Source organism: Heterodontus francisci, chromosome 1 (assembly GCF_036365525.1).
Source record: "Heterodontus francisci isolate sHetFra1 chromosome 1, sHetFra1.hap1, whole genome shotgun sequence".
In the NCBI taxonomy this organism is placed as follows: domain Eukaryota; kingdom Metazoa; phylum Chordata; class Chondrichthyes; order Heterodontiformes; family Heterodontidae; genus Heterodontus; species Heterodontus francisci.
Genome location: NC_090371.1, coordinates 98234073 through 98261065, shown reverse-complemented (window position 1 = coordinate 98261065; position 26993 = coordinate 98234073). Strand labels below are relative to the sequence as shown.

Genomic DNA, 26993 nt, shown 5'->3' with positions numbered 1-26993 from the left:
TTGCAGATACACCCCTGGTTTAGAATTATCTCCCATGTCCTGATAGTGGTTTTGGGTATCATGGTGTTACATGTGACGTATTTGAAACTTAAGAAATTAATTAAGTAATGTGAGGGGATGTATAAACACAGGTTGGACAGCTACCTTAAAGACAATCAGTATTCGAACTTACTCTATAAAGAGATAGACAATTAATTATGTAACACGAGGGTAATTGTATAACCTATTCGTATATATTTAAAATGAATTAATGAATGATCAATGTACTAAAAATGAAATTGCAACTGTATTATGTTCACACTAGTGATTGATTATGTATTAGTAATGCTTAAATTGTGCTTTTTTTAACATTACACTGCTTATGCTTTTACTTTGAAAATGAAATTGTAATTGCATAAGAGACATGAGAGTGTGATCCCTTGGGCATAACCCTGCAGGATCAAAGGGGGGACTGTTGAGCCAGTAAAAACACATAAGAACTTAATTGAAACAAAGGGGCTAGTCACATAACAATACACAGTATGTTAAAGCATAGGGGGGCTTGGTAGAAAGGGGGCATTGCACACAGATGGCCAAGGAATTGTAGGCAGTATAGATAAACAGGAGAAGTTACCAGACACTGTCCTTGTACGTACCAGATAAAGGAGTCGCCGTGGACACGAGATACGATTAGACTCACAGTAGACAATGGGAAACTGTAAAGAAATGACCAGGTTCTCACTGAACCAAATAAGGAATTATCATTATGTCATTATACTAGACCCCTATGAGTAAGTAAGAGGGGTGGAAACAAGATTTAACCCCTGACTGAAACTGGGGACAGCACGAGAACCCTGGGGAAGAACACTCGAGAAGATACCCCTGAGCTAAGGGCTCAGAGAACAGAAGAGCAGCCGCAAGTCCGAGACTGATCACCTCGTGCCTTGGCGGGTAGTAAATTGTGCAAGTAGTGAGAGTTGGTACTTGATGACTTAATGTGTAAATAAAATATTGATATACCCTTGAGAAGGTGGTGTTCAACTGCCTTCTTGAACCTCTGCAATCCATTTGGGGTAGGTATACCCACAGTGCTGTTAGGAAGGGAGTTCATTCCTTTTTATTGACTTTGTAGCGGTTAGGTACAACTGAGTGGCTTGCTAGGCCATTTCAGAGGACATGTAAGAGTTAACTACATTGCTGTGGGTCTGGAGTCACATGTAGGCCAGACCAGGTAAGGACAGCAGATTTCCTTCCCTAAAGGACATTAGTGAACCAGATGGGTTTTTACAAATATCAACAATGGTTTCATGGCCATCATTAGACTAGCTTTTAATTCCAGATTTATTAATTAAATTCAAATTCCACCTTCTGCTGTGGTGGGATTCGAACCCATGTCCCCAGAGAAATACCCTGGGTCTCTGGGTTACTAGTTCAGTAATAATACCACGATGCCACCCGCCTACCTCTGCTAAGGGAAAAAGTTTCTTCCTATCTAACCTATCAATGCCTCTCATAATTTTGTCTACCTCAATCAGGTCCCCCCCTCAGCCTTCTCTGCTCCAAGGAAAACAACCCTAGCCTTTTCAGTCTCTCTTCATAGCTGAGATTCTCCAGCCCAGGCAACATCCTGGTGAATCACCTCTGCACCCTCTCCAGTGCAATCACATCCTTCCTATAGTGTGGAAATAGAAGTAAAATTTCGGCAAGCTTAAAAAAATTGTAGTTATCATTAATATGAACGTACAAAACTGATAGGCAGGAAAAGACCAGCTAGTCCTTCAACCTAGCCCCACACACCACGATGGCTGCAGTAGCATGACTAGCCACTCGGCCCCCACACTCCCCCACCCACAACCTCCACCACACACACCGCTACACCACCACACACACACTGCCACCCACTTCCCCACAACTATGTAATATGATGAAAGAAGCAAATCAAAAGACAAGGAAAAGAAATTCTGGAAAATTACTCTCCAACCCATTCAGGTGACCAAAACCAGTCAAGTAGATCACATGGGCTAAGTTTTATCTACAAAGACTATTCTAATGCATTTATAGTTTTGAAAGGGTTAAGATTACTCTTGATGGTGTTTATAATGAATGAATTAACATGAAGGATTCAAATCATTTTTATCCCAGAATGACCTTGGTGCAGAATATCTGGAAAAGACCTCCGAAAGGGTCAGCACTATAAGAAAGCAACAGCAAAGTATTATCAGTGACAAGAATGAGTCTCATAGGCCTGTTCAAGGACTGCTGAAGATCTAACTGTCATGGGGAGCAGCAGAGGTCAGCTGCCGTCAACACAGGTCTGATGGTCAGAGTCGACTTGTCAGCTCTTGGGCCCTGAAGATATATGTCAGATTTAGGTTAAACAGGGTCGTGGAATTCAGAACATCTACATCTCATGGAGAATAACTTTGGAAGAAAATGTATATGTTAAAACAAAGGATTTGACACTCAGAGAATGAAATGGCTGGCAAGAAAAGATGAACTGAAGAAATCAGGCACTCGAAATATCATAATCATAAACCATCTAAAAAGCCCTACATAGAAACATAGAAAATAGGAGCAGGAGTAGGCCATTCGGCCCTTCGAGCTTGCTCCACCATTCAGTATGATCATGGCTGATCATCCAACTCAATAACCTGTTCCCGCTTTCCCCCCATATCCTTTAATCCTTTTCGCCGCAAGAGCTATATCTAACTCCTTCTTGAAAACATACAATGTTTTGGCCTCAACTGCTTTCTGTGGTAGCGAATTCCACAGGCGCACCACTCTCTGGGTGAAGAAATTCTCCTCATCTCAGTCCTGAAAGGTATACCCGGTATCCTTAGACTATGACCCCTGGTTCTGGACTCCCCCACCATCGGGACCATCCTTCCTGCATCTACCCTGCCAAGTCCTGTTAGAATTTTATAGGTTTCTATGAGATCCCCCTCAGTCTTCTGAACTCCAGCGAATATAATCCTAACTGACTCAATCTCTCCTCGTACGTCAGTCCCGCCATCCCAGGAATCAGTCTGGTAAACCTTCGCTGCGCTCCCTCTATAGCAAGAACATCCTTCTTCAGATAAGGAGACCAAAACTGTACACAATATTCCAGGTGTGGTCTCACCAATGCCCTGTATAATTGCAGCAAGACATCCCTGCTCCTGTACTCGACTCCTCTCACTATGAAGGCCAACATACCATTTGTCCTTTTTACCGCCTGTTGCAGCTGCTTGCTTACCTTCAGCGACTGGTGTACGAGAACACCCAGGTCTCGTTGCATATTCCCCTCTTTCAGTTTATAGCCATTCAGATAATAATCTGCCTTTTGCTACCAAAGTGGATAACCTCACATTTATCCACATTATACTGCATCTGCCATGCATTAGCCCACTCACTTAACTTGTCCAAATCACCCTGAAGCCTCTCTGCATCCTCCTCACAACTCACCCTCACACCCAGTTTTGAGTCATCTGCAAACATGGAGATATTACATTTAGTTCCCTCATCTAAATCATTAATGTATATTGTGAATAGCTGGGGTCCTAACACCGATTCTGCGGTACCCCACTAGTCACTGCCTGCCATTCGAAAAAAGGCACATTTGTTCTTACTCTTTGTTTCCTGTCTGCCAACCAATTTTCTATCCATCGCAATACACTACCGCAAATCCCATGCGCTTTAATTTTACACACTAACCTCTTATGTGGGACTTTGTCGAAAGCTTTCTGAAAGTCCAAATAAACCACATCCACTGGTTCCCCCTCATCAACTCTACTAGTTACATCCTCGAAGAACTCGAGTAGATTTGTCAAGCATGATTTCCCTTTCGTAAATCCATGCTAACTCTGTCCAATTCTACCACTGTTCTCCAAGTGCTCTGCTATAAAATCTTTGATAATGGACTCCAGAATTTTCCCCACTACCGACGTCAGGCTGACTGGTCTATAATTCCCTGTTTTCTCTCTACCTCCTTTTTTAAATAGTGGTGTTACATTAGCTACCCTCCAATCTTGTAGGAACTGTTCCAGAGTCTATAAAATCTTGAAAGATGACCACCAATGCATCCACTATTTCTAGGGCCACTTTCTTAAGTACTCTCTGGGATGTAGATTATCAAGCCCTGGGGATTTATCAGCCTTCAATCCCATCAATTTCCCCAACACCATTTCTCTAATAATACTGATTTCCTTCAGTTCCTCCCTCTCACTAAACCCTGTGTTCCCCAACATTTCTGGTATGTTACTTGTGTCCTCCTTTGTGAAGACAGAACCAAAGTATGCATTTAGTTGGTCAGCCATTTCTTTGCTCCCCATAATAAATTCCCCTGTTTCTGACTGTAAGGGACCTACATTTATCTTCGCCAATCTTTTTCTCTTCACATACCTGTAGAAACTTTTACAGTCAGTTTTTATATTCCTCGGAAGCTTACTCTCGTACTCTATTTTCCCCTTCTTAATCTATCCCTTGATCCTCCTTTGCTGAATTCTAAACTGCTCCCAATCCTCAGGTCTGTTGTTTTTTCTGGCGAATTTGTATGCCTCTTCCATGGATCTAATGCTGTCTCTAATTTCCCTTGTAAGCCATGGTTTGGCTACCAGGAATAAACAATTACTGCAGTTCATCCATGCACTCTTTAAATGTTTGCCATTGCCTATCCACCAACATCCCTTTAAGTAACATTTCCCGATCCATCATAGCCAACTCACGCCTCATACCTTCGTAGTTTCCTTTATTAAGATTCATGACCCTAGTGTCAGAATTGACTACGCCACTCTCCATCTTGATGAAGAATTCTATCATATTATGGTCCTATATTGCATTTGAAGACAGTGGGCTGGATTTTAAGAGCCCACCACCAATGTCGGCGGCAAGCTCATACACGCCAAAGAGCCGTTGTAATCTCAAGCACAGTGGCACATTTAAATAGCCGGGGCGGCCCGCCATCCCCAATCTCGTGGAGGGGGCGGGCTGTCTGTACCAGCAATAGTGTCAGCTGTCTGTGTGCAGGCGCTGGTGCCATTTTTAAAGGGCAGTGAGCCCTGCCACCCAAGTTAAATTTTTAAAGTCCCAACCCCAAAATTAAATAAATACATTTCTAACACCTCTTTCCCACCCTCCCAATAAAAATTATAATAACTATTTACCCTTCCCCAAAATACTTACCTTTTACATTTGACCTTCCCCCCACCACCCAAGCTGCACAAAGTTTAAGGTTCAACTCTTCCCACCATCCCCTACACCCAATCCCGCCGCCCTCCGCACTGACAAGTATACCTTCTCTCCCCGCCCCACCAGTATGGCGCTGTGTTTCCCTGGATGGGAATCTGAAGGCGTGGGAGTGCCGGCCGCCGCACCAAAGATCACAGCGGGCCCTCAAGATCGCAGGTAAGTCTATTTAAATGTAATAATTTTAACCATGTGAATATTTAAATTGCGGTCCCGTAGCCCAGCGGTGGGGGACCCGCCACGGAGCAACGTTGCCACCAGGAGGATTGGGGTGGGCCGTCACGGCTTTGAGGTCCGTGGTGAGCCTCGTCCAGAGCCATCTTCAGCACCTGCCCCCACCCACCACAGAACCCAATGCTTGGGGGAGAACAAAATCCAGCCTAGTGAGTCACTGTGGACAGTCAGCAGTTAACCCTTTAATGTGCTGAACCAATCACTCCATCATATCAATTTTTGCTGGGCCAGGACTGAATTTACAAATGCCTGAAATCTTCAGAAGTGAGAAAAATGTCAATTAAAACTATAGTGATGGAGGTGCTCACTGACTGACACATACTTGGTGCCAGTTTATGGGCTTCTTTCCTAGATTCAGACTAAACAGGACTTTAAATATTACATTTTACCAACAGATGGAAAAGATCTTTTTAACAATATTTACACAATAACTAGAGAGGGGAGTAAATTACATTGAAATTATTTCCCCTTACAGGAAGAGACTGAAGAACATTTATTTAAACTTCTGCATGTCTAACTGATCGTGATTTATTAACTTGGTTAGGAATTTAATTTCAAATTATTTTCCAAAATAAACACCCACAAAGTTAACCAGCACTGAAAAGTAATTGCCACTATTTCCAACAGCATAAGATTGATTCACTTCACTCAATATTTTATGGCCCAGAATTTGCTGTATCAGAGCATCAAACACTGTCTGCCATTAATTAGGCTTGTCCCTGCACCAATCAGGTCAAAATAATTTTGCCCACAAAATTGCTGATAACAGCGTAGCGAGGAAAACTGGGCAGCTGGGATCTGAGAAAACTGGCAATCAACAGAGTATCTCTTTCACAACAACGCTCAAGAAGCTCGACACCATCCAGGACAAAGCAGCCCGCTTGACTGGCACCCCATCAACAAACATTATTCCCTCCACCACTGACGCACAGTGGCAGCAGTGTGTACCATCTACAAGATGCACTGCAGCAATGCACCAAGGCTCCTTAGACAGCACCTTCCAAACCCACAACCTCTACCAACTGGAAGGACAAGGATAGCAAATACATGCGAACACCTCCACCTGCAAGTTCTCCTCCAAGCCACCCACCATCCTGACTTGGAACTATATCGCCGTTCCTTCACTGTCGCTGGGTGACAATACCGGAACTCCCTTCGTAACAGTGGATGTACCTACCTCACATTAACTGCAGCAGTTCAAGAAGGCAGCTCACCACCACCTTCTCAAGGGCAATTAGGAATGGCCAGCGATACCCACATTCCATGAATGAATTAAAAAAACAAATGGATTTTTACAACAATCGACAATGGTTTCATGGTCATCACTAGACTAGCTTTTTAATTCCAGATTAATTAATTGAATTCAAATTTCATCATCTGCCAATGTGGAATCCAAATCCATGTCCCCAGAGCATTAGCCTGGGCTCTGGAATACTAGTCCGGTAACATTACCGCTACACCAAAGCCTCCCACCAAGTGCCGCTTGATAGTACTGTCGACGACACCTTCCATCACTTTACTGATGATTGAGAGTAGACTGATGGGCTGGTAATTGGCCGGGTTGGATTTGTCCTGCCTTTTGTGTACAGGAGATACCTAGGCAATTTTCCACATTGTCGGGTAGATGCCAATGTTGTAGCTGTACTGGAACAGCTTGGCTAGGGGCACGGCACATTCTGGAGCACAGGTCTTCAGTACTATTGCCAGAATGTTGTCAGGGCCCATAGCCTTTGCAGTATCCAGTGCCTTCAGTCGTTTCTTGATATCACGCGGAGTGAATTGAATTAGCTGAAGACGTCTGTGATGCTGGGGACATCAGGAGGAGGCTGAGATGGATCATCCACTCGGCACCTTTGGCTGAAGATCGTTGCAAATGCTTCAGCCTTATCTTTTGCACTGATGTGCTGAGCTCCCCCATCATTGAGGATGGGGATATTGGTTGTGTCACTGAACTAATGATCGAGAGGCCCAAGCTAATGCCCTGGGGCATGGGTTCAAAACCCACCATGGCAACTGGTGGAAATTCAATTAATTAATAAATTCAGTTAATGAAATAAAATTTGGAATTGAAAGCTAATCTCAGTAATGGTGCCATGAAACTATCATTGATTGTCATAAAACCCCATTAGGTTCATTAATATCCTTTAAGGAAGGAAATCTGCCATCCTTTCCTGGTCTGGCCAACATGTGACTCAAACCCACAGCAATATGGTTGACCCTCAACGGCCCTCTGAAATGACCTAGCAAGTCAAGGGCAATGAGGGAGAGCAACAAATCCTGGCCTTGCCAGTGACGGCCAAATCCCATAAAAACGTTTTTAAAAAGTAACCAAGGATGTAAAACATTCACAATGACCGGCAAGGGCCTGCCCCATTTTGCTGGCGGCGGCGAGACCTCGAGGTGGCTCCCCCCCACGCCACACCCCCCACACCGCTCAGTGATGGGAACTTAATTAAAATGTTTAAATCTATTTAAATTAATGAATAAATACTCACCTCGTCGCAATGGCTATCCCGCTGCAATATTCCGGTCGGTTGCTGAAACTCCCACACATTCGGATCTCCGTTCGGAGATTCAAGGCGAAACACTGGTTGGGGGAGGGGGGAGCAAGTACATTTTCAGGATGGGGGGGAGCAGGGAAAACCACTGTGACTGGTGGACAGGATGGTGGGAAGGGGTTGAAGGTTAAAGATTCGAAACTTTTGTGGGGGTGGGGGGGGAAGGTCAGGATCATGAGATTGATTTTTTTGGTGGGGAGTGGGCTTTTAATAAATTGACTAGTCATTGGGGAAGGTGGGAGAGGGGATTGAAACGATGAACAAATTTTTCCTTTCAATCTTTCAGGTCCTGTTACTTTAAACTTTCACATTTTTATAAAAGGCTGGAAGCCCTTTAAAAATGGCACCATCGCCTGTGCAGTGGTGCTGGACACTGTTGCCAGGGACGGAATGCCCGCCCCCCCTCTACATCAACAGGGGCGGTTGGACCGCCCCGGCCATGTAAATGAGCTAAATATCACAGCAGCTCCGCAGCGCACATCTCGCAAGTGCGCCACGTCATTTTTGAGAGCAGCAGTGAGCTGGAAAAATTCAGCCCATTGTTTACTTAATAATCAGAAATGCAATTAGCCACATCTGGATTCCCAATTAGCTCCATGTGGTTGGTGGCTAATATATTGAACAACACTCCTTTAAATACCTCTGCCATTTTTAATCACCACCTGCAAGTTTCCGATCCTGTCCTCTTAGGCAAACCACCACACTTTTAACAATTCTATCTCTACTGATATGCTTGTAAAACACTTTACAATTCCTTTTGACGTCTTTTGAAGTGATTTCCTCATACTTACCATCAGCTTTCCCTATCCAGATCTTAAGCTCTTCTTATAACCTCATTATGCTCCTGTATTTGTTTTCTTTATTATTGTTCTTTCAATCTTTATAGGCCATCTTCTTCACTTCTAATTGAAATTTAATTATCTATAGCAAGTTAGTTAAACAAGATTAGAATGAAAAATAAACATATCAGGATATATTTAGAAGAGATAGAAAAGATTTTTAATAAAGGTAGCAGAGTGGCAATATTGGTAAAAGGGAGAATACATGCTGCAATTGTGTTACTAATTTCTCTAACCTGACTGTAGATTTCCTCTTCCATTTCCATCCCAGAATTTGGAGATGTATAATAAATCCCTACTTACACAGCAAGCGTTTAGTATCTGGAATGGACAGCCTGAAAGTTTGATGGAGACAGATTCAATTGTGGCTTACAAAAGAGAATTGGATAATTAGCTGGAGAAAAAATTTGCACAGCTGCAGGGAAAAGGAAGGGAAGTGGGACTAAGTGAGCTGATCTTCCAGACAGCTGGCACAAACAAATGGTCTCCTCCTGTGCTGTAACCATTTTATGATTATCCAGTTTGTAGCCAGGTTTTGATTAATGCTCTAAAGTCCAGAGTTTCCTGCAAAATAATGGCTGCCAATTCTCCCAGTTTACTACCTACAATCTGCATATTGCTTTACATGAAATTTAAGCATTTTTTTTCTTTTCTTAATACAATTCCCATGATTTCCCAGTCTTTTCCCTGCTTTATAACTAGGCCTGTGTCCAAGGCCTCTGCAGCACCAGCAGTGGTCACTGTTCCCGGTGGCGCTGCCGATACTGCTGAGCTGCTGGCCCTCTGATTGGCTAGCAGTTCATGGGGGGGGGTTCCCCATCTTTAAAGGGACAGGGATCCCAGCTCGTGAATCTTTCATTGAAAAACACCAGAGGATTGTTCCAGGGGGCGGCGAAAATGCAGAGGCGGGGTTTCCCCGTCTTTTCGGCCTGGTGCCAGGAGCCCCGCCTCCTTCACAAAATCCAGCCCCACATGTGTGGATCCCTTGTGTAGAGTTTGGAAGATGTATACCCTAGCAGTAAGATGTGTTTCAAGAAAGCTCCTGTTTCTTTTACCCCAGTTGATTCCTTAGATATTCTGTACTAGACTAACAGTAACCAGAATATTACAGAAAGTATGTGGCAGGCTAGTTAACCTACAGAGGAAGCTGCTGACTTTTCAATCTTGTTGCTCATGGAAACCCTAATATAGTATCTGAAGGTGTGGATTGAGTAAACAATACTGCAAAATTACAATACATATTTTCTGTAATTTGTTCAGTCATGTTCTTTATTAAAATTTTACCATGGATTCTATAAGAATTAATATTGACATGACATGATATACAAAGGATGCACAATATAAAAATAAGGTTGTATATGAAATAGAGTATGGTTCCATGGGTGCCAGCAGCTCTCCAAATGATCATTCTTAAAGACTGAATAATGAGTGTCTGGTCTATTTTATCAAGGAAGGTATACCCAGGCCAGATACAATCCTCACCCAATATACCTATGTGTACTTTACAGCAAGGAAAGCTATCGGGAACAATAATACTGTTTTGAATTTTTCCTCTTCCAGCCCCAGGACTGAGGTATGTGTAGGATTCATGTTTATACCAGGAGTGGACGGCTAGTTCAGCTCTGAACAAACATCAAACCTGTTCTGCTTTGAGCATATTTAGCGTATCTATTACTTTTCTAAACCATGATGAAGACTCTGTTCGATATTCCTTTATCTCATCTAATACAATTTATGCATTTAAACTCATAACAGCATTGATCTTCCTTTCCTCTGAGCTATAAATAGGACATTCCTAATGTTCTTTACCCACTAATCTACAGTCAGACAGGGTGTATGACAGGTGTATGGCCGCCAATCCATTGCCCCCAGTTTTCCTCCCCACCAAAAATGAAGATTAACCTCTATTAGTCGTTTAAAACTCAGGAAGGAGAATCACGTAGTCATCACATGACTTAAATCTTCTCTTTTACTCCATTCAACCTTTGTAATGTCCTGCAATTTGGCCCTTCATCTTGGTTTTCATTTGAAAAATAAATTCACAATTCAGCTTTTATGCTGACAAATTTTCATGGCTCCATTTGTTGCCTCACTATGCAGTGAGACTGACATGAGGAATTCTGGAGTGTGCAAAACTGTATCAATTGTTCAGCTTGGTTCAGTGGTAGCCATCTTGCCTCTGAGTCAGAAGGTAATGGGTTTAAGCCCCACACCAGTTGAGCACATTATCCATGCTGGCACTTCAACAATTAACTGAGGATATGCTGCATTGTCTGAGGTGCTGCCCTTTAGTTAAGGTGTTAGGGCAGGCAAAGCTTCAATCTATCAAGGAGTGGTAAGAGATCCCATGGCTCTATTTAAAGATGATCAAAGGAGTTTGTCCTGCTGTCCTGGCCAATATTTATCTCTTCACCAACATCATTAAAACAGTTTAGCTGGTCATCTATCTCACTGCTGTTTGCAGGATCTTGCTGTGCACAATTTTGGCTGCCACATCTCCCTACATTACAACAGCAAATACACTTCAGGTTCATATTTATTGACTGTGAAATGATTTTGGATGTCCTGAAGTTATGAATGGTGCTACACAAATGCAGGTTTTTTCCTTTCTATTCCTCGATTCCATGGGTCTAATGAGTGTCAGTAGGCCATTCAAAAACAGGGGCATCACAGCTGAGACTGAACCAGTCCAAATATGTACACATACTTCCTTCCAGAAGGGTTCAGAGGAAAGCATCAGAAATGGCAACCCTGATCAATTTTTCCAAGGATGCTGAGGGCAATACCATCACTCTGTCCAAGATCAGATAACTTAATAACACCTGGATCAAATCCAAGATCTTTAATGTCTGTATGGTGTAACCACTCTCTGGATAAAGTTAATGAACTGTTGGGTAATTCATATATATCCATCCTTATATTAATGTAAGACAAATAAAATATCATACGCATGTTTCCTGTTACACTTCAAAAAAACGCATAAAGGAACAAAGGCATTATGGTTGCTTTCCACTACCTTCAAAATGGGCTTGGTGACTCTACAGCCCGGTTAACATCAGCAATGGGGGCTGACTCAATTATGAAAGGGGCCTACTGCCGTGCTTGAGCTTTAGTCAATAGGCTCCTTTTAATACAGAATCAGGGATCCTACAACAGAAATACATAATTGTTTGAATAACAACACTTTGAATGTAAATTAATTGCTGTGAAATGCTTTGGGATGTCCTTCCTTCCTTTCCATCTGCCTTGACATCTCGAAAACCCAATAACATCCTTCTTATGAATAAGTGACCTGAACAGTGCTCCAGGCAGGGGACTTACTAATAACTTATAAAATAACTACAACTTACATTTATATAGTGCCTTTAATGTAGTAAAAATTCCCCATGGCGCTTCACAGGAACAATTATCAAACAAAATTTGACACCAAGCCACATAAAGAGATACTAGGAGAAGTGACCAAAAACTTGGTCAAAGGGGCAGGTTTTAAGGAGTGATTTAAAAGGAGAAAGAGAGAGATGGAGAGGTTTAGCGAGAGAATTTCAGACCTTGGAGACCATGCAGCTGAAGACATGGCCGCCAATGGTGGATTGATGAAAATCAGAGATGGGCAAGAGGCCAGAATGGGAGGAGCACAGAGATCTTGGAGAATTGTAAAGCTGGAGGAGGTTATAGAGACAGGGAGGAATTTAAACACAAGGAGGCTAATTTTAACAATAATATAACTTATTTTGAATTTCACTCTTAGTCTCCTGAGGGAATCCAGTATGTTATTTGCCTTTTCTAACCACAACCAAGCACTGAGCAAATTGTTTCATGCATTTAGCACCATTAAATTCCCACGTAACTTTCTTGATCAACATGTTGTATAACAGCATCACATACACTGTTGGGCCACGACGTTGCACTGTGTGCACTGGTGTAGTTTCTGTTACGCCAACATACAATGGTATGTAATGTAAATACATTAAGCATTTGTACACAAATAAATATTCTAGTCTTTGGCTTCTTGATTGCAACACTCTCCAGTATTTGTCTTGCACCCATCTCTCCCATTTTGGGATCAACTGTTGGGGCCAGGGACTAAAATATAACTCAACCTTTGTTGTTGTGGAGGGTGAGTGGTAATAGTAATATTCAAATTTGAGCCTGTTATCTGAATTATTCTTTTATATAACAGTCCTGGCAAACATTACATAGAGGTTCAGGTCCGTGAGAATAGTTGCAGTTCAACTCTAAAAAGATGCGTTTAAAAAGAAAATAAACTGTAAATATTGAGATAAAATGATAAAAATACTGGAACTGGACCCAAAAGAGACAAAAAAACAGGTTAATGTTCTGCCAGAAATATAGAAATATTATCTAACTTTTCTCTTTTCGTATTCCAATAGACCTGCTGGGTATTTTCTTTGTTTTTAATTCTAAAAACATGAGGGGGGAGTTTTATGGAGGCAATGGGGGTCTTGGCCACCCACACTACCTCCTCCTGGGAAGGCCCACCCTGTTACGAGCCAATCAAGCAATTAACAGGCCACCATCGGGCTCTGGAGCTGCGGATGGACTCACTTTGGAGCACCCGCGATGCTGAGGAGGTCGTGGATAGCACGTTTAGCGAATTGGTCACACCGCAGATTAGGATTGCTGAGGGAGAAAGGAAATGGGTGACCAAAAGGCAGAGAAAGAGCAGGAAGGCAGCGCAGGTGTCCCCTGCGGTCATCTCCCTCCAAAACAGGTATACCGTTTTGGATACTGTTGAGGGAGATGGCTCACCAGGGGAAGGCAGCAGTAGCCAGGTTCATGGCACCGTGGCTGGCTCTGCTGTTCAGAAGGGCGGGAAAAAGAGTGGAAGGGCTATAGTCATAGGGGATTCGATTGTAAGGGGAATAGATAGGCGGTTCTGTGGTCGAAAACGAGACTCCCGAATGGTATGTTGCCTCCCAGGTGCACGGGTCAGGGATGTCTCAGATCGGCTGCAGAACATTCTGAAGGGGGAGGGTGAACAGCCAGTTGTCGTTGTGCGCATAGGCACCAATGATATAGGTAAAAAACGGGATGAGGTCCTACAAGCAGAATTTAGGGAGTTAGGAGCCAAGTTAAAAAGTACGACCTCAGAGGTAGTAATCTCAGGATTCCTACCAGTGCCACGTGCTAGTCAGAGTAGAAATGAAAGAATAGTCAGGATGAATGCGTGGCTTGAGAGATGGTGCAGGAGGGAGGGGTTCAGATTTTTGGGACACTGGGACCGGTTCTGGGGGAGGTGGGACTATTACGAATTGGACGATCTACACCTGGGCCGGACTGGAACCAATGTCCTTGGGGGTGCTTTTGCTAACACTGTTGGGGAGGGTTTAAACTAATGTGGCAGGGGGATGGGAACCAAATGAGGAGGTCAGTGGACAGTAAGGAGGTAGTAACTAAAGCCTGTAAGGAACTAGATAATGAAGTCAGTGTGACTAAGGGAAGAGTAGGCAGGGAGCAGATGATGAACGCAAAGGGACTGGTGGTCTGAGGTGCATTTGTTTTAATGCAAGAAGTGTAGTAGGTAAGACAGATGAACTTAGGGCTTGGATTAGTACCTGGGAGTATGATGTTATTGCTATTACTGAGACTTGGTTGAGGGAAGGGCACGATTGGCAACTAAATATCCCAGGATATCGATGCTTCAGGCGGGATAGAGAGGGAGGTAAAAGGGGTGGAGGAGTTGCATTACTGGTCAAAGAGGATATCACAGCTGTGCTGAAGGAGGGCACTATGGAGGACTCGAGCAGTGAGGCAATATGGGCAGAACTCAGAAATAGGAAGGGTGCGGTAACAATGTTGGGGCTGTACTACAGGCCTCCCAACAGCGAGCGTGAGATAGAGGTACAAATATGTAAACAGATTATGGAAAGATGTAGGAGCAACAGGGTGGTGGTGATAGGAGATTTTAATTTTCCCAACATTGACTGGGATTCACTTAGTGTTAGAGGTCTAGACGGAGCAGAATTTGTAAGGAGCATCCAGGAGGGTTTTCTAGAGCAGTATGTAAATAGTCCAACTCGGGAAGGGGCCATACTGGACCTGGTGTTGGGGAATGAGCCCGGCCAGGTGGTTGAAGTTTCAGTAGGGGACTACTTTGGGAATAGTGATCACAATTCCGTAAGTTTTAGAATACTCATGGACAAAGACGAGAGTGGTCCTAAAGGAAGAGTGCTAAATTGGGGGAAGGCCAACTATACCAAAATTCGGCAGGAGCTGGGGAATGTAGATTGGGAGCAGCTGTTTGAAGGTAAATCCACATTTGATATGTGGGAGGCTTTTAAAGAGAGGTTGATTAGCGTGCAGGAGAGACATGTTCTGTGAAAATGAGGGATAGAAATGGCAAGATTAGGGAACCATGGATGACAGGTGAAATTCTGAGACTAGCTAAGAGGAAAAAGGAAGCATACATAAGGTCTAGGAGGCTGAAGAAAGACGAAGCTTTGAAAGAATATCGGGAATGTAGGACCAATCTGAAACGAGGAATTAAGAGGGCTAAAAGGGGTCATGAAATATCTTTCGCAAACAGGGTTAAGGAAAATCCCAAAGCCTTTTATTCATATATAAGGAGCAAGAGGGTAACTAGAGAAAGGATTGGCCCACTCAAGGACAAAAGAGGAAAATTATGCGTGGAGTCAGAGAAAATGGGTGAGATTCTAAACGAGTACTTTGCATCGGTATTCACCGAGGAAAGGGACATGATGGATGTTGAGGTTAGGGATAGATGTTTGATTACTCTAGGTCAAGTCGGCATAAGGAGGGAGGAAGTGTTGGGTATTCTAAAAGGCATTAAGGTGGACAAGTCCCCAGGTCCGGATGGGATCTATCCCAGGTTACTGAGGGAAGCGAGAGAGGAAATAGTTGGGACCTTAACAGATATCTTTGCAGCATCCTTAAACACGGGTGAGGTCCCGGAGGACTGGAGAATTGCTAATGTTGTCCCCTTATTTAAGAAGGGTAGCAGGGATAATCCAGGTAATTATAGACCGGTGAGCTTGACGTCAGTGGTAGGGAAGCTGCTGGAGAAGATACTGAGGGATAGGATCTATTCCCATTTGGAAGAAAATGGGCTTATCAGTGATAGGCAACATGGTTTTGTGCAGGGAAGGTCATGTCTTACCAACTTAATAGAATTCTTTGAGGAAGTGACAAAGTTGATTGATGAGGGAAGAGCTGTAGATGTCATGTACATGGACTTCAGTAAGGCGTTTGATAAGGTTCCTCATGGTAGGTTGATGGAGAAAGTGAAGTCGCATGGGGTCCAGGGTGTACTAGCTAGATGGATAAAGAACTGGCTGGGCAACAGGAAACAGAGAGTAGCAGTGGAAGGGAGTTTCTCAAAATGGAGACGTGTGACCAGTGGCGTTCCACAGGGATCCGTGCTGGGACCACTGTTGTTTGTGATATACATAAATGATTTGGAGGAAAGTATAGGTGGTCTGATTAGCAAGTTTGCAGATGACACTAAGATTGGTGGAGTAGCAGATAGTGAAGGGGACTGTCAGAGAATACAGCAGAATATAGATAGACTGGAGAGTTGGGCAGAGAAATGGCAGATGGAGTTCAATCAGGGCAAATGCGAGGTGATGCATTTTGGAAGATCCAATTCAAGAGTGAACTATACAATAAATGGAAAAGTCCTGGGGAAAATTGATGTACAGAGAGATTTGGGTGTTCAGGTCCATTGTTCCCTGAAGGTGGCAACGCAGGTCAATAGAGTGGTCAAGAAGGCATACGGCATGCTTTCCTTCATCGGACGGGGTATTGAGTACAAGAGTTGGCAGGTCATGTTACAGTTGTATAGGACTTTGGTTCGGCCACATTTGGAATACTGCGTGCAGTTCTGGTCGCCACATTACCAAAAGGATGTAGATGCTTTGGAGATGGTGCAGAGGAGGTTCACCAGGATGTTGCCTGGTATGGAGGGCGCTAGCTATGAAGAGAGGTTGAGTAGATTAGGATTATTTTCATTAGAAAGACGGAGGTTGAGGGGGGACCTGATTGAAATGTACAAAATCATGAGGGGTATAGACAGGGTGGATAGCAAGGAGCTTTTTCCCAGAGTGGGGGATTCAATTACTAGGGGTCACGAGTTCAAAGTGAGAGGGGAAAAGTTTAGGGGGGATATGCGTGGAAAGTTCTTTACGCAGAGGGTGGGTGCCTGGAACGCGTTGCCAGCGGAGGTGGTAGACGCGGGCATGATAGCGTCTTTTAAGATGCATCTAGACAGATACATGAATGGGCAGGAAGCAAAGTGATACAGACCCTTAGAAAATAGGCGACAGGTTTAGATAGAGGACCTGGATCGGCGCAGGCTTGGAGGGCCGAAGGGCCTGTTCCTGTGCTGTAATTTTCTTTGTTCTTTGTTCTTTGACAAGATCACGACCCTGGGGGCAGGAAGTCCCACCTGCTGAGAGTTGCTGACCAATCACTGGCCAGCAGCTCCTTTGCTTGTCAGCACCACTGGGGAGCACGGACTGCTGCGGGAAATATGCCCACTGGAGCCCAGGATTCTGGAGCAACCCAAGCAAAGGTTGGAGGGGTTTCACAGGGTGGGGGTAGGGCATGTAGGGGGTAAGCAGCAAGGGCGGGGGGGTAGCTCTCAGCGGGAACCACCTTCCCGATGCCAGGTCCCTTGATCAGGGACTGACTGCCTTTGAACGAGGGACCCCCTGGGAGACCACAGGCAACCCACACAGGTTTGCATGTTGTGCTCCCCGCATGGTGACAGGCCCAACCGCTGCTAAGTTAATACCAGTGGCGGTGGGAAGAGGCCCTTAATTGGGCATTAATTGCCCACTTAAGGGCCTCAATTGGCAGTAGGGCGTGAAGGCCATCCATGAGCTTGCCCGCCACGGACTTAATCGGGGTGGAGGAGGGGGTGGGGGGAGGTGGTGAGGTCCCCACCCACCACCATACCGCTTGATTAAATGCCCTCCCCACCTCCAAGCTTGCATAAAATCCAGCCCAAGCTTTCTGTTGTGAAAGACGTGCTATTTACTTCAGATTAGGCAATTGAGAAGTCATTGTTTAGCCTAAATCCCAGTAATTCCAGTGTAATGTAAGTTTGCACTGGGTTATCTAGTTGATTATCTTGCTGAGCACTCTGTGGGTTCAGATCCACAGTTCCAGTATCTTCATGTACTGTCATGTCCTCTTTACAGCAACTATCAAACCCAGGATCACTTGAGCTATCTTGACCTGGTGCAACTTGCAACTCAGACACATTTAAGGAGTTCTTCAAATATGGATTGGTTTTAGTTATTTGCTGAACCACATCATTTTCATCAGTATTTTGTTGACACCAGTTTTCTTCTATTGCATCAAATGTATTTATTTCAGTTTCAATGTCGCTTGTACTTTTTTCCAAAGTATTTGAAAATAATGACTGTTTTGACAATGACCTTCTGATGTCAGGGATTTGGCTCTTGTAGCCTTCCTCCAAGACTGTGTACATTACTGTATCCATAGACTGTAACAACTTGCTCTTTTCACCATCTGAAGTGCTCTGTTGAGGGGGAGGCACAGTAAAGGAACATTGCACTCCAGCTATGTGCAGTCGTGAAGTCTTGTCTTTGATTACAGAGTGTAGCTTGTTTTCCTCAGATAAATGCAAGACTTCAACTGTGCTGAAGTCAGTGTTGAAATCGTTCCCTGGATTCAGTATTTTAGGTGTTTGATCATTCTTGAAAAAGAAAAAAAAATTAATCCTTCTAGTAAAATAACCGTCATTCCCTTTAATCCAGTCCTAAAACCCTCCTGAGATTTTCTATTACTGCCAAGCTGCCATTGCCACTACCCACCCAGAGGCCACTGTTGATCCTCTCCACAAGGTTATCTCCCTGAGTCTATGGTTGCTGATTTTCTAAACCAGTTATTAATTTTCTTCAAATCCATGCCAGTCTCTTTGCCAGGATTAGCAAAAAAGGCAGCACAACTTGAAATAAATTTTGGTATAAACCAGTTTCTTCTTTCTATCTGCCCGAACTGGGGAAGGCAAGTCACTCGAAGCAAGGTACACATCCCCAGTCACATACTGCTTGAGATTTACATTAGATGGTCATTTTCTAAACTTCATTTTAAATGCAGTTAATATTCATGACAACTTGACATCCAACATTCTGATTGCTAATTACTTTTTAATAAGTAATGAATAGAACTCTCCATTTCTATTGCTAATAAGTGTAAATTTGGCTCAGTGGTCGCACTCCCACCCGAGTCAAAAGATTGTGGGCTTACGTCCCTCTCCAGAACATGAGCATATCATCTAGGAAAATGCTTCAGTGCTGTACTGAGGTAGGTGCAGTCTTTTAGATAAGATGCTAAACTGAAGCCCCATCCGCCTGCTCACATTGATGTAAAAGATCCCTAATATTATTAAAAGAAAAGCAGAGAATCTTTCTGGTGTCCTGGACAACATTTATCCTCCAAGTCAGGTCAGTATAACAGATTATCTGGTTATTTACCTAATGTACTCTTTTAGGAACCTTGTTATATGCAAATTGGCTGCCACATTTGATTACATAACTCATTGGCTGGAAAGTACTAGCATGTTGATTATCTAACACCAGGTCATCACAGCTTTCTTTCTCCACTGACCTCCTGCTATTCTCCCCTATAAGTATTATCAGTACCAAGCAATTCTAAGTAGTTCCATAAGTTTGTGCATCCAAGTATGCCGATACATTTAACCATTATTCTCCAGTTAAATGTTTTTAGACTAAAGGGGTTGATAATACAATGGCAGTTGCCAATGCGCCGAAATACATTGGGCAGCTCACTCCCAGAAAATCAAATGCAGAAGCCAGAGGCCTGCAAAGACCTCAGATTACACCCACCCCACCCCCCCCCCCCCGAGTTGTAATAAATGCTGCATGAGGCCCGTAACACACTGTTGTGTGCCTGAGAAGCACACATTTGGAACAAGCACCGAAGGAGAGGAAACCTCATAATTAAAAACAAAAATGGTCACCTCCGCCCTTTCTCACAATGGTGGGAAATGGGAAGACAACAGCCCTTCGCTGGTTGCTGGTACCCGTTGTGTCCCTGACACTTCCAGCACATTGTGAGACACACACACCCAGCAAATTACGCAAATTTTCGCACTGCCCAGTGAAGTGAAGTGAGGTCGGCCAGTGATGTAGTGCCTGGATTGAAACATCAGCCCCAAAAAACCCTGAGAAATTATCTCCACTTGCTAAACTCTAATCTTCCTCCTTTGTGCAATCACTAGGTGGGACACAGCTGTCTGGATATTTTATGGAGCAACATTGGATTATAAACTACAGAAACTTTATAGCATTAATATATATCAAAGGTATTATTAATCAGGTCACATTAGTATTACAACTCTTGCACGTATTTGTCTGATGCTTCACTAGTGGTTCAATCACTGTTTTTATTTTTGTGATATACAGCAAGATGGCACATAATACAAGTTCAAACAAAGAAGATTAGAATCTAAGTAGTAAAAGGAATAAGGAATGTTTACATTAAAATCTTTTACAGTAGAAATAAAGATTTGTGGAGCGAATGCAGATTGCAAATGATTTAGCAAATGATTGATATTTTCCAAAATTCAATCTGTTTAGCCTATGTCATCACCGAATTATAAATTACACAAAAACATACTTAACAACACATCACGTAAACATTCTAAGCAAAATAAATTATAATTAGACTAGAATAAGCAAACCAGGTCCACTCTCTTCAAAATTAAAACAAAAGGAAAATGACAAGTAAACAGAAGCTCAAGAGTCAGGATTGCAAACTAATCTGCCTTCCACTCCATCACAGACCTTTCCTTTTATACTTTCCTCCCATCCACCTTTCCCTGCTTAAAACCCATTACATCTCCAGTTCTGATGGAAGACCATCGAGCCGAAACACTAACTCTGTTTTTTTCTCCACAGATGATGCCAGGCCTGCTTAATATTTGCAGCATTTTCTGTTTCTATACCAAATTAAAACATCCGCCATAAATCAAAATCATAAGGACAGAAAAAGTATACCTTATATTGGTGATCATGCAACCAATCAGCCAACGTGCTGCCTGCTGGATCTGCAACATCAGGCCAAAAGTGTTTTTTAATCCTGAAAGAGTCAGAGATGGTTATATTTATAATGAAATGTTAATCGTGGGAAGTCGAACATTTTACAAACTTTCACCTTATTGGTTTCCTCAGAGAAATATGTGAGAACTGAAAAACCTACATCAGATTGCCACAATACTACATCATTAAAATCTACCTGTGGATTTAAGCACAGCGCAAACCAATCTTACCATTTGTATAAGTGGAATATAAGAGTTAGGGCCAAGATCCCACAACTATCCCGGCGACCCCGACCCCACTCACCTGTGTCAGGATCTTCTCCAGTCTTCGGTGTTGCCGGCTTCCTGCAGAACCAGCAGTCGCCACTGCTCCCAGTGGCACTGGTGGTACTGCAGAGCTGCCGGCTTCCAATTGGCTGGCAGCTCTGGAGGCGGGAGCTCATCCCTTAAAGAGGCAGCATCCATGAAGGCGGGCAGTTAACTGCCTGCCCACCATCATATGCGTTGGGGGTCTGGCAGAGGGCCGAAGCAGGGTCTCCCCAGTCTTCTGGCCTGCCATCGGGACCCCTGTCACCGGAATGAAAAGCAACCCATAGTTATTTGAAACTTCAAACCTCAAAAGTCAATGCACATACCTATGCTTGTTGTTCAAACAAATTATCCAGACCTTTACTATTAGTAGGAAGCAGACAAGTACAGGCACCACAATCACCACAATGTCTTCTTGCTCTGCAATAAAATTATAAACTGGCTATTACATGAAGCAATGTCAGTCACAATACAGATCACAAACATATAATGCTTATATCACTATTTAGATTCATGCTATCCACCATTTTGTTCCATTTACAGATGCTGAAAGTTTTACCAGAGTTTGCTGATAAAGCTCAACTTCTAAACAAACACTCCAAGGGCCTTGAAATTATTAACACATTGTATAAAATTCCTTAGTCAGCTAGTTTAATTATGTATTTATTTTTAATGACTTAACCACTCCATTAAAATAGCCAATAGAGGAATTTCACATGAATGCCTTAACCACTTGTACACTAGCATTCGCACAACATAATTCCACAGCCGACATCAAAAATGTAGATTTAAAAATAATCTTTGACCTAGTATTGTCAAACACTTTTGACAATGCACAACTGACATCAATGAAAATTAAAATAGCACTTCCTTGGCATATTTACACACTTGGCATCAAGAAAAGCAGGTTACAATTTTTCATGTTTGAAGAGGAAGTGTTTTATAAATCACTAAAACTCTTGTAATCTCATGAGAATTTACAATTATTTAAAAAAGCATGTTTATATCAATAAATTTATCAGAGCCCATTGTTTATATTTTTTGAGGCTGATTGTCACAGGGTTTGAATGTTGCTGAGTGTATCATATTAGCAAATCACATGTACTTCGAAAGACTGGAACATTGTTATATTAAATAGGCATCGATTTTCAGCTGTTCAGCTACAAATGCAATGAAACATATTATAAGATGTTATAAGCACGTTGATCTGCTGTGTAGATTTTAAGTAACACTTGTGCCCTCAATTTAGTGAGGTGTTTGGATACTGGCACAGGTACCTGTTTATCTTATGCAAATATTCTCCATTCAGCTCCTGCTCCTGATGGAACAGGTAAAAACTGGAACTCACCTCTTCCACCCACACCGATACCTGTCCTGAAAATGCACCACACTTGGCAACCACCCCCACCAGTTAAAATCGAGGCCCAACAATCCAAGCCAGGACTCCCAAAGTTCACTAGGGGCACAAGTTCATCCTATTACTTTAAAGTGGCCTCTGACACAGGGGCCCATTGGAGGCGACAGTGTCAGATTTGTGGGGGAAGGAAGTTGACCTGGAAACACCACAGCAGCACCTGTTTCTCCTCCTCAAGGTTACTCTCCCTGAACCCACAAACCTTGGCAGGGTCAGCCACAGGCACAATCCCAATGCAAGTGTCGGCATTTGTGGATTTTCTGGATCAATAATGTTCCACTAAGAAAGCAAGTATGACTGCAAGAATAAATTTGCAGCTGATTAGGGTTTTTTTTCATTCGGGGGATGTGGGCGTTGCTGGCTAGGCTATGGTTATTTGCCATCTTGTACAAGACTGCATGAGTTTTGTGCAGCCACAAATCTGAGAAATTAATGCCTGAACATTGAACTTTTTCTCAGATTGCTTCACTCACCGATTGCACTTGTTGTGAAGAAAATCAGTGAGCTGTTTGTGCCTCCCTTCGCTGTGGATGCCATAACATATAATGTGTATTCAGTATTTTTCTGCAGAGATTTCAGTGTATATTCATGAACAGTCGAATTCACTGTTACAGCTGCAAAATATTGGAAATAATAATTAGAAGGTAGCATAAAGCTGTCCAAGAGAACTTTGTGAAGAAGTCTTTGTGTGCATGAACAATGTTTTAACACATTATACATTTCACAAATTCATACAATTAGAAATTTACAGCACAGGAGGTTTCAGTCCATTGAGTCTGTGCCAGCGGAAAAGACCTATCCAGCCTAATCTCACTTTCCACCTCTTGGCCCGTGGCCTTGTAAGTGCATCTCCAAGTACTTTCGAAATGTGATGACTACTTCTGCCTCTGCTTCCCTTTCAGACAGTGAGGTCCAGATCCCCACCAGCCTCTGAGTGAAAAAGGTTCTCCTCAACTTCCCTCTAATCCTAATTACTTTAAATCTATGCCCTCGGTTATTGATCTCTCTGCTGAAGATAATGGATCTTTTCTATTCACTCTATCTAGGCCCCTCATAATTTTATACATCTCAATTAACTCTCCCATCAGCCTCTTCTGTTCCAAAGAAAGCAACCCCAGCCTACCCGATCTTTCCTCATAACTAAAATCCTCCAGCCCTAGCAGCATCCTCACAAATCTCCTCTGTACCCTCTCCAGTGCAATCACATGTTTCCTGTAATGTGCTGACCAGAACTGTACACAGTACTCTAGCTGTGGCCTAGCTATCACATTATACAGTTCTAGAATACCCTCCCTGCTTTTATATTCTATACCTCAGCTAATAAAGGAAAGTATCCCATATGCCTTCTTAACCACCCTAAATGCCCATCCAGCCATTTTCAGGGATCTGTGGACATGCACTCTAAGGTCTTTCTGTTCCTCTACATTTCTCAGTCTCCTACCATTTATTGTGTATTCCCATGCCTTGTTTGTCCTCCCCAAATGCATTACCTAACACTTCTCCGGTTTGAATTTCATTTGCCATTTTTCTGCCCACCTGATCAGTCCATTGATATCTTCCTGCAGGCTTTCTTCCTCACTATCACCCACACGGCCAATTTTTGTATCAGCAAATTTCTTCATTATGCTCCGTACAGAGTCAAAATCATTGATATATATACCATGAAAAGCAAGGGACCTAGTACTGAGCCCTGCAGAAACCCACTGTTAACAGCCTTCCTGTCACAAAAACACCCATCAACCATAACCCTTTGTTTCCAGTCACAGAGCCGATTTTGGATCCAACTTGTCACCTTCCCTTGGATGCCATGGGCTTTTACATTTCTGATCGGTCTGCCGTGTCGGATCTTGTCAAAAATCTTGCTAAAATCCATCCAAACACGCCACCCTGATCAATCCTCGTTGTTATCTCCTCAAAAAATTAAATTAAGTTAGTCAGACATGAGCATCCCTTAACAAATTCATGTCTTTCGAAATGACAATTAATACTGTCCCTCAGAAATTTTTCCAATAATTTGCCCAACAACTAGATCAGGATGTAATTACTCGGTCTATTCCTTTCTCCCTTTTTAAACAATGGTACAACTTCAGCAGTCCTCCAGTAACATGCCTACAGCCAGAGAGGATTGGAAAATGATGGCCAGTGCCTTTGTTATTTCCTCCCTTACTTCTCTTAACAACTTGGGATACATTTCATCTGTGCCTGCTAATTTATCTACTTTAAAAGATGCTAAACTCCTTAATATTTCCTCTTTCACTATATTTATCCCATTCAATATTTCACATTCCTCCACCTTAATTACAGTGTCTGTTTTGTCCCTTTTGTTTTGAAGATAGGCACAAGCTATCTATTAAGAACCATGCCCATGTCTTCCACCTCCACACACAGATTACGTTTCTTGTCTCCAGTAAGCCCTAGTCTTCCCTCAATTATCCTCTTGCTCTTTATGTATTTATAAAACATTTTTCCTGCTTGCCAATATTTGTTCATGCTGTCTTTGATTTCCTAATTTCCTCTTTAATTTTACCCCTGCACTTTCTATATTCCTCTAGGTTTTCTGCAGTATTGAGCTCTTGGTACCTGACTTAAACTTCCCTATTTAGCCTTATCCTACACTGTGTGGTCCTTAACATCTAGTGGGGGATGTAGATTTGGGAGTTCACCGTTTTTCTTTCTGGGATCATATTTGTTCTGAACCCTTATGATCTTCTCTCTGAATGCCTCGCACTGCTCTGATACAGATTTACCAGTAGCTGTTTCCATTCCACTCTTGTTAAACCACATCTCAGCTTAATAAAATTAGCCTTTCCCCAATTGAGAACTTTTATTTTTGATCTATCTTGGTCCTATTCCATACACCAAATCTAACTTAATCATGATCACCACCACAAAAATGGTCTCCCACTGATATCCTTTCCACCTGCCCAGCTTCATTCCCAAAAACTAAGTCCAGAACTGCCCCTTCTCTTGTTGGACTTTCTTCATACTGGCTAAAAATGCATTTTGTGCCTTCTATACCTTTTACATTGATTCTATACCCTAATATTAGAGTAGTTGAAATCCCCCACTATTACTCTCCTATTGTTTCTGCACCTCAAAGATTTGCCTTCATAGTTGCTCTTGTCTATAGTACACTCCCAGCAGTGTGATTGCTCCTTTTTTGATCTACAGTTCAACCCATATGGTCTCATTCGATGATCCTTCTAACATATCATCCCTCATTAGAGCTGTGATTGTTTCTTTAACCAATACTGTACTCCCCTCCTTTTTTATCCCCCTCTCTAGCTCATCTGAAAACCCTGTAACCAGGAATGTTGAGCTGCCATTCCTGCCCTTCTTTAAACCATGTTTCAGTAATACCGTATATACTCAAGTAAAAGTCGATCTCGTGTAAAGTTGACCCATGACTTTTGGCTAAAAAATCTTTAATTTTTCATTTATATCGTGTAAAAGTCAACGTTAGTTTTTCAGGGAAAGTAGCCCTACACTTTCAGAATGTAAACAGAAAATTCAAATCACAAAATATGGCTGAGGAAAGTATGGAATTTGTGACCAGGTGGATTACATAAAGAAAAAAGTTTTATCATCTGGGATATGTTTAAATCACACCTAGCGGATGGTGTTGTCGCTGAGGTCTGATCACATAACACCGATATTACAGTGATTCGCAGCAGCCTGACCAGTGTGGTCCAACCATTAGATGTCAGTATCAACAAGCCCTTCAAGCAGAGCAACAGAAATAAGTGGAGCAACTGGATGCTAGAGGGAGATAAAACATTCACCAAGGGAGGCAGCATGTTAGCTCCAACACTGGAGGGGGAAGGAGTAGGCCTACAATTGAAAGTTCTGTCTTGTTGATAGTCGAATACCCAACTCTTTCCCCCCTCCCCCACCCCCCAGCCCAACAACATGCACCCCTCACTCTTTGATATCAATTGGGCTTTTGTTTCATGTTTTGTGAACTCAAAATCAGCATGGATTTCAACCCCTCGAAAATATTACTTGTATAAAACACAACCCCCAAATTTTAGCCCAAAAAATTGGTCTCAAATATTCGACTTTTACATGAGGTGCTATGATATCACACTTTTAAGCATCTGTCTGTGCCCTCAGTTCATCTACGTTCACTAGACTCTTTGCATTGAAGTATATACCATTAAGCACTGCCAAACTCCTTTGTTGCCTCTGTTCCAGCTTTGTTCCCTCTGCCTTCCACACTCACTTAGTAATTTTCTATCTTCCATTTCCAGCTCTACTTCATTCCCTAATGTATATACACTCTGGATCCCACCCCTTGCCAAGCTAGCTTAAACCCTCACCAACAGCACTAGCAGATTTCCTCACCACAATATGGGTCCCGACCCTAT

General features: G+C 42.7%; 1 protein-coding gene across 6 annotated transcripts in view; it reads right to left on the bottom strand.

Moving 5' to 3' along the window:
• Window positions 1-10084: 10084 nt before the first annotated feature.
• LOC137371164 (interleukin-6 receptor subunit beta-like) overlaps window positions 10085-26993 on the bottom strand; it is a 111587-nt gene continuing 94678 nt past the window's right edge. For all 6 annotated transcript variants that reach the window (XM_068033253.1, XM_068033245.1, XM_068033235.1 and 3 more), the window contains 4 exons: window positions 23100-23240; window positions 21539-21632; window positions 20863-20944; window positions 10085-18536 (listed from right to left, as the gene is read on the bottom strand). In XM_068033253.1, the coding sequence (XP_067889354.1) occupies window positions 17859-18536; window positions 20863-20944; window positions 21539-21632; window positions 23100-23240 (995 nt within the window). In that variant the 3' untranslated portion in view covers window positions 10085-17858. The remainder of the gene's footprint in view (window positions 18537-20862; window positions 20945-21538; window positions 21633-23099; window positions 23241-26993) is intronic.